We start from the raw sequence: 12,612 nt of genomic DNA, 5'->3' as shown, positions 1-12,612 counted from the left end.
AAACACTTTATTTCACCTAGTGGGAGGGCACAGGGCTGCCTCCCATACTGGCAACATTTTCGGGGCCCCTTGAGACTGCTCACTGGCTCCATCCCAGCTTCGCCTCAAACCCTGAAACCTTCCACAGTCCCTCTGCCCACTCATCAAAAAACTCCTCCACTTCTGCACCACATCCTCACCAATCACACATTATCAGTTCCCATCTAACACCATATCACATACATAGCAATCGGCTTTTGTTTTGGCCAAAAGATTTTTTTTTTTTTTTTTTTTTTTAAGCCGCCGCCACAACATGGTAGACTCCTTTGGCCGGGCCCTACTCTAGCCTATTAAACATTTGTTAAAATATCCTGTACGCTTTTTAAGTATATTTTTATTTTCCGTATATACTCGAGTATAAGCCGACCTGGATATAAGCCGACGCACCTAATTTTACCACAAAAAACTGGGAAAACTTATTAACTCAAGTATAAGGCCGGGGTCACACTAGAGAGGAATACGGACGCATGAGAGGCGCAAAAACAACGCATTGCACACGGACCAATGTTTCTCTATGGGCAGCTCCTATCTGCCTTATATTTCTCGGCCGTATCTTACAGGTTGAGAAAATCTCAGCATGCTGCGTTTGTCAGCATATTGCGCAAAAAATCCGCCGATGAAAGTCTATGAATATGGAAATATAAAAAAAAAATATGGATTACACACGGACCATGCGTGTGACTTGCGAGAAATACGCAGCGGTGTACTATAGTAAAATCACACTGACAGGTTAGAATAGATCAAATGAATGTCTACACATAGTATAGGGAGATATATATATATATATATATATATATATATATATATATATATATATATATATATATATATATATATATATATATATATATATATATATATATATATATATATATATATATATATTAGCTATTGAACCCGTTCTACGCCCGGGTGGCGAGCATTTATATTGGTATATGGTCTCCATCATGTGCTGCTGCCATCCTGCGCCCGTTCTGTCATGTGCTGCCGCCATCCTGCGCCTGTTCTGTCATGCGCTGCTGCCATCCTGCGCCCGTTCTGTCATGCGCTGCTGCCATCCTGCGCCCGTTCTGTCATGTGCTGCTCCCATCCTGCGCCCCCGTTCTGTCATGCGCTGCTGCCATCCTGCGCCCGTTCTGTCATGTGCTGCTGCCATCCTGCGCCCGTTCTGTCATGTGCTGCTCCCATCCTGCGCCCCCGTTCTGTCATGCGCTGCTGCCATCTTGCGCCTGTTCTGTCATGTGCTGCTCCCATCCTGCGCCCGTTCTGTCATGCGCTGCTGCCATCCTGCGCCCGTTCTGTCATGCGCTGCTGCCATCCTGCGCCCGTTCTGTCATGTGCTGCTGCCATCCTGCGCCCGTTCTGTCATGTGCTGCTCCCATCCTGCGCCACTATTGTATTATATGCCCCCGTATGCTGCTGCCATATAAAAAAAAAAAAAAAAAATACCATACTCACCTATCGTTCGGCTCCACTGCAGGTGTGTCTTCAAGAAAATGGCGCCGGAAAGCGCGGACCGCGCAGGCGCCGATTCCGGCAGCAGGAATCGGCGCCTGCGCAGTCCGCGCTCTCCGGCGCAATTTTCTTGAAGACACACCTGCAGTGGAGCCGGAGTGTGTCTTCAAGAAAATGGCGCCGGAAAGCGCGGACTGCGCAGGCGCCGATTCCGGCAGCAGGAATTGGCGCCTGCGCAGTCCGCGCTTTCCGGCGCCATTTTCTTGAACACACACACTCCGGCTCCTCTGCCTGTGACTGGACTGGTCACAGCAGAGGAGCCGGGAGACGGAGCCACACGCAGCGCTGGAACGGAGGACAGGTGAATATACTTACCCTCCCTCCTGGCGCGTCCATGGTCCCTGACTCTCCGGTGGAGATCGCGGTATGCGTTCAGTGCTTACGCATACCGCGATCTCCTGGGAGTGTCACTCTGTGAGGGCCAGACTGCGCCGGCGCTTGCGACTGCGCAGTCTATAAAGGCTTCGGACAGAGTGACGCTCCCAGCGTTCTATTATAGAAAATATATATATATATATATTTATTTTTATTAGTGGCCCGAGGATTCTAGAATATGCATGTATGGATATAGCACAGGCCACGTAGTATATAGGAGCCATGTAGTATGTAGTAGACAAATACTACGTGGCCTGTGCATATACTATGTGGCTGCTACATACATACATATTGTAGAATACCCGATGCGTTAATACAGGCCACACAATATATAACAGTGGCCACGCAGTATATAACACAGCCCAAACACTACATAACACAGCCCACGTACTACATAACACAGCCCACGCAGTATATAGCAGCCACGCAGTATATAACACAGGCGACATAAAATATAGCACAGCCCACGCAGTACATAACACAGCCCACATAGTATCTAACACTGGCCACGTAGTATATAGCAGCCACGCGGTATAGAACACAGCCCACTTATTATATGTGTGACAAGTGTGACCAGCCTGTCAATCAGTTTTCCAAGCGATGCTACAGATCGCTTGGAAAACGCTAGCATTCTGCAAGCTAATTACGCTTGCAAAACGCTAGTATTTAGCAGGAATACGCATGCCAATTCTGCATGCGATATACCCGCGGCAGGAGTTGCAGAAATGGCGTGGAAATTTCCGCAGCAATTCTGCAACGTGTGCACTTAGCCAAAATTTTGATCTGACAACTCAATCAGTTCAGGCATTGCGATTGTGGACCGTATACGAACCACGAGTCACTCCCATTTTAAACCTGGCCTTTCTGATAATTTAAAGGCTGTGGCTGACTGAGGATTTTCTGACCCAAATTTAGGCATGATGGATACATGAGGCTTTAATTTGGGGTCAAATGACCTATGGTCAGTTCAGGCATTCCAATTGCAGTTGATTTACCAACCATGAACTATGCCCGTCTCAACCCGGCCTTACACGTAGCTCAAAGCTTGAAAACCGAAATAACATCCAAAAACAAATCCAGAAAAATCTAAGCTCCAAATGCCCCTTCTCCCCTCTCAGCCCAACACTCTGCCTAAACCGCAGTTAGCGTTTACACATGAAAATGCTTGACAAAATGTATTGGGCACTAAAATGCCATATTTGCAGTTTTCACTATGCAACATCCACTCTATGCTTTTTATTTCCTCTGGAAAAAACTCCTTAGGGCGAAAATAGTAATTCACTTGTAGATGAATTTGTAAGAGTGTGAAATTTGCAAAATTGGTTCTCTATTGAGGTGTTTATGATGTTCTGGCACCTTTGGAGCTCTGAAAATGGCACCCACAATCTATTCCAGCAAAATCTGTGCCCCAACAGACGGTGCTTTTCTGCTGTGCTGTGCATCCAAACAGTAGTGTCCAGTGATATACGGGATATCAGTGTTTGGGTTAAATTGGATAGCAAAATATTGGTTACATATTCTCTTATTACCCAAAGTGAAAATGAAAAATGTGCAGCTACTATAACATTTTATTGGTAAAAATGTATTTTTTTTCTTTTTTTATTTCCATGCCCCAATGTTATAACATTCTGTGAGGTACCTGTGGGTTTTTTTTGGTTTTCACAGTCCAATCTTCTACAATTCTGTTATGCACCTATGGGTTCAAAATACTCCCCACATCCTTAGATGAAATAATTCAGGGTTCTAGTTGCCAAAATAAGGTCACTTGTAGGGCTTTATGCTTTTTAGTCACCTCATTGGTTCTGCAAATGCAGCATGGCATCCACAATCTTTTCCTACCCAAAAAATAAAGTTGGATCCAAAATGGCCAACTTCAAAATGTCCTCCATGGTCACCACCCATCTGGAAATGTTTTCCCCCTCCCATATAATAATGTGCCACAAACAGGAAGTTGATATCACCAACCATTCCCATTGTACTCTTTCCTTCTGCTATTGTTACCCTAAGTAACTAGAAAGTGTGGTAGGGAATTGGGTAACAATAGCCGAGGGAAAAAGCGATGGAGCCTTTGTTGGGGCCGCCTGCGCTATAGAGGTATTATGAAAAACAGTAAGTAAGGGCTTAGGCTATGTTAGCACGCTGCAATTTATTGTTTATTTGCATAAAAAATCTGCTCTTTTGGCAGTAAAAACACTGTTCAAAACTGCAGCTTTTTTTGCTGTGGTTCTTTATTGTGTTTGAATTACATGTCATTTGTCTGCAGTATATGTCTAACAAAGTTACCATATATACTCGAGTATAAGCTGACCCAAGTATAAACCGAGACCTCTAATTTTGCAGCAGCTACTGGTTTTCAAAAATAAAAATATGTACCAATAAAAGTAAACTTAATTGAGACATCAGTAGGTTAAATGTTTTTGAATATGTATATTGAATCGGGAGCCCCATATTATGCTCCATACAGTTCATGATGGGCCCCATAAGATGCTCCATATTAAAATCTGCCCCATATAATGCTGCATAAAAGGTAATGATGGCCCCATAAGATGCTCCATAGGTATTATGCCCCATATAATGCTCCATAAAAGTTGATGACCCCATAATATGCTCCATAGAATAATATGCCCCATATAATGCTGCATGAAAGGTTAATGATGGCCCCATAAGATGCTCCATAGACTAATATGCCCCATATGCTGCTCCATAAAGGTTGATGGCCTGATAAGATGCTCCATAGAGTAATATGCCTCATATGCTGCTGCAATTTAAAAAAAAAAAAAAAAAAAAAAAATGAGACCTCTCATCGCTGGGGTCTGGTGCAGGTGTCCTGAGCAGGCGGGACACCGGCGTGCTTTGGGGGCCAGGTGCCGGTGTTGCCGCTGGCTCAGGCCCCCGGCACTTGCGATCTTCACCTGTTCCCATTCCACCGCAGTACGCCGCTGTGTCTTCCGGGTCTCTGCATTGACTGTTCAGGCAGAGGGCGCCCACTAACCACTTCATCACGCCCTCTGACCTGAATGTCACAGCCAGAGAATGCGGAAGACAGAGCTCAGCTGTGGAACGGAGACAGGTGAATATCGCATGGCTCACCCTCCCCCGTCATACTCACCCCCTCCTGGCGCGGTCTCTGTATGTCCCTGCTTCTCAGATGGTCTCCGGCACGCGCCAGTAGCTTGTTCCTGTGTTCAGCAATCACATAGTACCGCTCATTGAAGTAGTGAATATGCGCTCCACCCCTATGGGAGTGGAGTCGTGTCCATATTCATTACTTTAATGAGCAGTACCACGTGACCGCTGAACACAGGAAGAGCTGCAGGCACTAGAGACCATCGGAGAAACAGGGAAGTGCAGAGACCGCGTCGGGAGGAGGTGAGTATGATGTGACAGCCGCCACTCCTGCTGCTCCCCCTCCCCGCCGACCCCCTGGGACAATGACTCGAGTATAAGCCGAGAGGGGCACTTTTAGCCTTAAAAAATGGGCTGAAAATCTCAGCTTATACTAGACTAGATGGTGGCCCGATTCTAACGCATCGGGTATTCTGGAATATGCATGTCCACGTAGTATATTGCACAGCCGACGTAGTATATTGCACAGCCCACGTAGTATATTGCACAGCCCACGTAGTATATTGCACAGCCCACGTAGTATATTGCACAGCCCACGTAGTATATTGCACAGCCCACGTAGTATATTGCACAGCCCACGTAGTATATTGCCCAGCCACGTAGTATATTGCCCAGCCACGTAGTAGATTGCCCAGTCACATAGTATATTGCCCAGCTACGTGGCATATTGCCCAGCGACGTAGTATACAGCACAGAGCCACGTAGTATATTGTCCAGTCACGTAGTATATAACACTGCCCACACAGTATATAACAGTGGCCACGTAATATCTAGCACAGCCCACGGAGTATATCACACAGCCCCCGCAGTATATCACACTGCCCATGTAGTGTATAGCAGCCACGCGGTATCTAACACAGCCCACGTAGTATAAAGCAGTGTGGGCACCATATCCCTGTTAAAAAAAAAAAAAATTAAAATAAAAAATGGTTATATACTCACCCCTGGGATCCAGCGAAGCTCCGGCGTTAAGCGCGTGACTGCTGCCATCTTCCGTTCCCAGGATGCATTGCGAAATTACCCAGATGACTTGGCGGTCTCGTGAGACCGCTAAGTCTTCTGGGTAATTTCGCAATGCATCACTGGGAACGGAAGATGGTGGCAGGCGAGAGCGGCTCGGTGGACAAAGGATGGTGAGTATAGCAGGTTTTTTGTTTTTTAATTATTTTTAACATTACATTTATTTACTATTGATGCCGCATAGGCAGCATCAATAGTAAAAAAGTTGGGGACACAAAGGGTTAATAGCGGCGGTAACGGAGTTCGTTACCCGCGGCATAATGCGGTCCGTTACCGCCGGCATTAATCCTGTGTGAGCGGTGACCAGAGGGGAGTATGCGGGCGCCAGGCAGTGACTGCGGGGAGTAAGGAGCGGCCATTTCTTCCGGACTGTGCCCGTCGCTGATTGGTCGTGGCTGTTGTGCCGCGACCAATCAGCGACTTGGATTTCCATGACAGACAGAGGCCGCAACCAATGAATATCCGTGACAGACAGACAGACAGACGGAAGTGACCCTTAGACAATTATATAGTAGATTATATACGGTAGTTTTTTCCCAAAAAAATACAGCAAAACTGATGTTCTGTGGTTTTTGTATTTTCTCATTGGTTTCTATAGGAGAAAAAATGCTGCAGATTTAAAAAACCGCTGTAGTTCTCAAATTGAGGGAAAAACAGCACGTATGTGAGATTTTTGAAATCTTCTTGCTTTTGTTAGTACTGCAAAAAACGCATCTTTTCTGCAGAAAAGACGCAGCAAACACCTGCTTGCAAAGATAGCCTTCCTAAGGAGAATTTGGGACCATTTCCAGGTTGACTCTTCTGTGGAAACCCTGATTGACCTCATGCTATTTGTTTTATGCTTACCAGAATTTTCTAATCTACTCTGAGAATTGGAATTATGTTCATATTAAGAGCAATGATAAATTGGTGTTTAATGCATTGGATTTATCTCCTAAAATGTCCAGATAGAGGTAAAACTCCTAACTAGGTGGTTGCTGAGAATTTAATGGTCTTATATTGTCATTTTTCTGGAGATTTTTTTTTTTCTATTATACTGATATTTATTAAAGTAGAACCAAAAGAAATGAATTGTAGTGTAAGTTGGTGTGCATGCAAAGTGTAGGAGCGTGTTCACACCAGCCACTAAACAGCGAAAACCTAAGATGGAAATAAAATGAACATATACCCTGCTATAAGTAAGTAAGCAATAGTACGTATAAATAACATAGGGTACATGGAAAACATTGTTTTTGTTTAGAGATTAGGACCGTCCCGACTGGGTACACCTTGGCGCTGGTGGGATGACTTTTATGCTTTTTTTTTTTTTATCAAAAATGTATTACCGTAAATGTTTTATTTAATTTTTGACACTGTCCAAAAATATATTTCTGTAGTAGGCTGATGTATTCTTTTTACTCAACCAATTTTCTATAAAGTGTAATTGTGTAATTCTTTCATGCACCCTGTGGTGGTGGTGCTAGAGAACAGTTGAACTCCAACCAAAACCCTTTATTGGTTTCCTTAATAAAACATCTACCGTAATTATTTTATGGAATATTATGGAACAAATGACATCTTCATTTGTGTTCTGACAATAAGTCTTAATTTTCTCATTTTAGACATAAGCCCACCTTCAATCTTACAAATGAACAGCAGCAAATAATAAACCATGATATTCAAGCAGGACATATTGTAAAAATAATGGCTTTTGCTGGTAAGTAAATGGTACAATGAAATGGGTTTGAACTCTGAGGACATATGTAAAATATTATACTGATATTTCACAGTGTGACTATAAAGTGTGAAATTAAGACATGTTTCCAATTTTCCGCATATTCATCATGAATAATATTTTTTCAAGTTTGAGATTTGCATATTTTACGTCACTGTCACAGTATTACTACATCTGTTTCTGCATTTGTACAACGCCACCACTGTAGTATGTGTGGTGTGTCTTCTATTACAGCTCAGCCCTGTATACTTAAAGCACCACTCCAGCGTTTTTTTCATTGCACCGCTGGAGTGGTTCTGAAAATCGAAGTCCTCTGTCTGATACTCGCCTTCCAACGTTTTCATCTGTTTTCGCCACCGCTCAAGTCTCCTGCAGTTTGTGACCTGCAGTTTGTGACTTGCAGTCTGCTCCAATGTTTCATGAAGCAAGCACTATTCTAAGTATGTCTAAGTGTTCTTTCACACTTCAGTTGTGTGGCGTCAGTTAGGTCCGACATCGTGGCGGATCGACGGATCCGTCAAATTTGGTGGAAAAACGGTTCTAACGGATCCGTTTTTTTGACGGATCAGCTGCCCCGATCCGTTTTAAAAACGGATCCGTTAGAACCGTTGCGACCGTTTTTACATCCGTTGTAACCGTTTTTTGACGGATCCGTTTTTTAAAAGGGGAGGATTTCAATGTGATTGGCTACTGGATACTACTGCAAAACTATATATAGCGTGTATTTACACCACATCTTTGAAAGGTTGTAGAGAAAGTGGCAGAAATGGAAGGAGTCCTGGCGAACATTGCAAAGATCTATGCGGATTTTACTTTTGAGGCAAATCAGTTGGCAGTCAGCGTTCGAGAGAGGGAGGAACAAAGACTGCGCATCCTACGGCAGCGGCGGAAGAGAAGGCTGTGGATCCATCCCATCACAGCACAACGTATGACCCGTGGTGTTTATTCCACGCTTTACATGGAACTAAGGGAAAACCCTCAAAAGTTCTTCAATTATGTGAGGATGAGAGCTGAAAATTTCGAGTTTTTATTAGGCTATGTGGAAGACTGTATACGTAGACGAGACACCCAGATGCGATTCTCAATATCACCAGCAGAGCGTCTCATGGTGACTATTCGGTAAGTAATTTTTTTTTTTAAATGATTCTCATTCATCAGACTTATAACTGTAATGTTGTTTTTTGAATTTTTTTATTAATTATTGTCTTTTCGTTTTGTTAACAGATTCCTTGCAACTGGAGAGTCGTTCTCATCCCTCCATTTTCAGTATCGACTTGGGATATCCACCATCTCGGGGATCATCAGAGATACCTGCCGGGCATTGTGGGAGTGCCTACAAGTGGAATACATCCCAGAGCCATCACAGGAGAGGTGGCTGGAGATCGCCCAAAATTTTCATCAAATTTGCCAGTTTCCAAATTGTGTTGGAGCAGTTGATGGAAAGCACATACGGATCGTCAAACCTTCAGGCTCTGGATCACAGTTTTATAACTATAAGAAGTACTTCTCTATTGTGTTGATGGCCATAGCCGATGCACAATGCAAGTTCATCGCTGTTGATATCGGTGCGTATGGACGCGCAAATGATTCACAAATCTTTAAAAATTCACCAATGGGGCGCCGTTTATATGGAGAGACATTTGATTTTCCGCCCCCTAGACCTCTCCCTGGAACCACTAGTCCACCATTACCATTTGTTTGTGTTGGAGATGATGCCTTCCAGCTTTCCCCACACTTGCTGAAACCCTTTGGAAGTAGTGGACTGACCCAGAGGAAAAAAATTTACAATTACCGCTTAACCAGAGCACGAAGAGTAGTGGAATGTGCTTTTGGCATCTTAACTGCCAAATGGAGAGTCCTGCTAACTGCAATTAAACTGCAGACTGAAACTGTCGATGATGTGGTCAAAGCGTGCGTTGTCCTGCACAATTTTGTTTTATCAAAAGAACAAGTTTCCCTGGAGGATAATGTTTGTGAAAGCACCTTACGGGATTACCAAAACCCCACTTTTCGCAGTCCAGTAGCAGTCTCCAGAATGCGGGACAGTTTTGCAGACTACTTCATGTCTCCTGCAGGATCAGTTGACTGGCAGTATGAAATGGTGTAAAAAAATTTTTCTTTTTACACTTGTAAAAATACCATTTTTTGTTTGCTTACAAAATCTTTGTACTTTAATGCAGCATTGTATGTTTTGCAACGGTACCCTTTAAACACTGTTATTGTTACTATTGCCATAACCTTGGTGATTTAAAAACTTTACAAAAAAAAAAGAGAAAGACAATAAAATTGTTTTTAAACCAAAAAACTGTTTATTTATTTACAGATTCTCATAGTTTGGGGTGGAGATAGTAGCGGAGGGGCTGACAGGGCGGACCACGTCGAGAGTGGGGGACAGGACATCACGGGGAGGAACAGAAGTAGAATGGGTGGTGAAAACATGAGGTTGTGTAGAGAGTTGAGGTGCTGATGTGGTGTGTGGGAGGTATGAAGGTGTTGGTGGGATTGGGAACGGAGAAGTTAAAGGGGAAGAATGGAAGGGGGACGGTAAAAACTGGGAAAGACTAAGGGGGGAAGGAACAAATGACGAAGGAGTAGAATGGACGGGAGGAGGACAGACAGGAGGAGGACGGACGGGAGGATAGACGGTGGATTGAGAGGGGAAAGGTGTTGACACATGAAGGGTAGGTGGAGGGGCATGGGACATCGCCTGCGCTAGAGCAGTGTGGCAGCCTTGCATCACATGCATCTGCAGGTCAGGAGTTAGATTTTCCATGTGCCTGAGGACCGACTGAAAAAAACAGTGCCTTGGTGACTGATTTGCATCTGATTGCATCCTATCAAGACGACTGCTGAGTTCAAGTATGCTTTTGTTAAGCATATTGTACCCAGCAGACGTTTGCTCACTCAAAAGCTTGATGGCACTGTGAAAGGATGCATTCAGCTGCAAAAAGTCAGGCGCATAGCTCCTTTCCTGACCTCTCTGGCGCTGCCGTCCTGACCACAACGTTGGTCTAGATGTTGCGGCAGTGGCAGAGGGGTGGGGTAAAGGGAACTCTAACTCATCACCTGCAGCTTCAAGTGACGAAGTCCGCCCTGCTGCTCCAGCGCTGGTGGATGAGGCTGAGGGATCAAACGAAAGGGAAGGTGCAGAAACAGAGGGGTTGACGTGGTCCCCGGTGGCGGACTCTTGAGGGATCGCTCCAGAGGGGTGCAACTCTGATGCAGGCTCCCGAGTGCTGCAGAAAGTGCTGTTAAAGAAGAAAAAAAAAATTAGTATCTGGATATTACAATTGCCCTTGCTGCAAAAAAAATTGAAGGTTACACATTTTTACAGTTTGACTGAAAATATGTGGTGTTGAATATTTACCTTCTGCTCAGCAGCGTCGACCGGAGGAACGACAGGGCTCTGGCATGTTTGTATCTGCTCCTGCGTCCTCTAGATCCACTCGGGGCCTGCATCTCCTTATTAAACTCCCTCTTGAAGCGATCCCTGAGTGACCGCCACCGCACGATAATCCTGTTACCTGGAAAGAGAAAGCAAAAATTGGTTACTATACACCACATTAAATCATGCCTAACATAAGGTCATGAAGTGTGAATACTTACGCGCTAGATCCTGGGCCCCAGCATCGAGTTCCTCCCAGTTATCCATAACAGCACTGCACACTTCCTCCCATAGCCGTCGGGTGATTAACTGGTCAGCATGGCGGCGGTCCGACATGTTCCACAGCGGCTCCCGACTTTGTACTGCTTCGATGAGGGTGTTCACATCGATGCCCTCCTCTTCATCATCTTGTTCGGGAGCACGCTGTGAAGCCTAACAAAAAGATAAGAATAAAAAGGGAAAGATTACAACACATGAATTTTACATTTTACTAAACACCAAACCAAAAAGGAACTTACTCTTCGGCGACCGCCGCGATTATCATTCCGACGACTATGGGAGGTGCTTTGAGGAACTCTACGTCGAGCCCCGGATTGTGAAGACTAATTTAAAAAAAAAAATAAAATTAATAATGTTCTTTGATCGAGGCATATGTATTGTGTGCTGTGCTGAATGTTTGTGTTGGGTGTAGTGCATTGTATGTGAGGATCGGTCTGTTCAAAACTTACACTATGCGCTCCCGCTCCTTGTATTTCTCCACCCTGTCCGTCTCCTTCTGTTAGCCCCTCTGCTTCATATTCCTGTGAATACAGAATAAACACATAAAGGCTTAAAATACAATTGCCATTGTTGCACCAAAATAAAAAATTTATGAAGAAAAAAAATTAACACCTCAGTTTGCTGATGATGTGCTGGGGGGCTCTCAGAAGAAGACATTATGATCTTGCGTCTATCTTGGGTTGGTCGGTCCCTTGCTTGGGTCCTCTTGGTCCCTAGAATCTGTAAGCATAAAGGGAGTTCTAAGCTACTATACAAAAGGATAGATAGATAGATGCAGCTTTCAGGACTTTACACTTACATCTGTTTCCAAAACTTGGGGCTTGCGTATAGCTTGGGTCGGTCGGTCCCTTGCTTGGGTCCTCTTGGTCCCTAGAATCTGCAAGCATAAAGAGAGTTCTAAGCTACTATACAAAAGGATAGATGCAGCTGTAGGGACTTTACACTTACAACTTTAAAAAAAAAATGGGGAGCCTGCTTGTGTACGTCTTGGCTCAGTACCTACTACAGTACCTACAGTGCCAACTTATTTTTGATTTCCCCCACCACAAAAGAAAAAAAAAATTCTACCGTCAAACTTGATGCACAAGCTGCCAAACCCTCTACCTCCTGTTTCCCCACAAAAAAACCCCCCAAAAAATCCCTTTAAAACAACACCAAA

The 12,612-nt window shown here is 44.3% G+C and overlaps 2 protein-coding genes across 4 annotated transcripts in view; both read left to right on the top strand.

Moving 5' to 3' along the window:
• The window catches only part of FBH1 (F-box DNA helicase 1), a 194,405-nt gene that overhangs the window by 78,467 nt on the left and 103,326 nt on the right, over positions 1-12,612 (top strand). For all 3 annotated transcript variants that reach the window (XM_069765329.1, XM_069765328.1, XM_069765326.1), the window contains one exon: positions 7,677-7,771. In XM_069765329.1, coding sequence (XP_069621430.1) covers positions 7,677-7,771 — 95 coding nt within the window. The remainder of the gene's footprint in view (positions 1-7,676; positions 7,772-12,612) is intronic.
• Positions 8,265-10,094, top strand: LOC138676234 (uncharacterized). Its single transcript, XM_069765325.1, has 2 exons — positions 8,265-8,908; positions 9,014-10,094. The coding sequence occupies exons 1-2, from the start codon at positions 8,556-8,558 to the stop codon at positions 9,894-9,896; spliced, it is 1,236 nt and encodes a 411-aa protein (XP_069621426.1). The 5' UTR covers positions 8,265-8,555; the 3' UTR covers positions 9,897-10,094.

This window comes from Ranitomeya imitator, chromosome 4 (genome assembly GCF_032444005.1).
Source record: "Ranitomeya imitator isolate aRanImi1 chromosome 4, aRanImi1.pri, whole genome shotgun sequence".
Lineage (NCBI taxonomy): Eukaryota > Metazoa > Chordata > Amphibia > Anura > Dendrobatidae > Ranitomeya > Ranitomeya imitator.
Note: the sequence above shows the minus strand (reverse complement) of the source record. Positions and strands in the feature narration are given on the sequence as shown.

What these genes read in the sequence shown, in the direction of transcription:
- LOC138676234 (XM_069765325.1), top strand. Translation starts at nt 8,556, where the DNA reads ATGGAAGGAGTCCTGGCGAACATTGCAAAGATCTATGCGGATTTTACT. An exon ending in CGTCTCATGGTGACTATTCG is followed by an intron (nt 8,909 to 9,013) that starts GTAAGTAATTTT and finishes TTTTGTTAACAG; the next exon opens with ATTCCTTGCAACTGGAGAGT.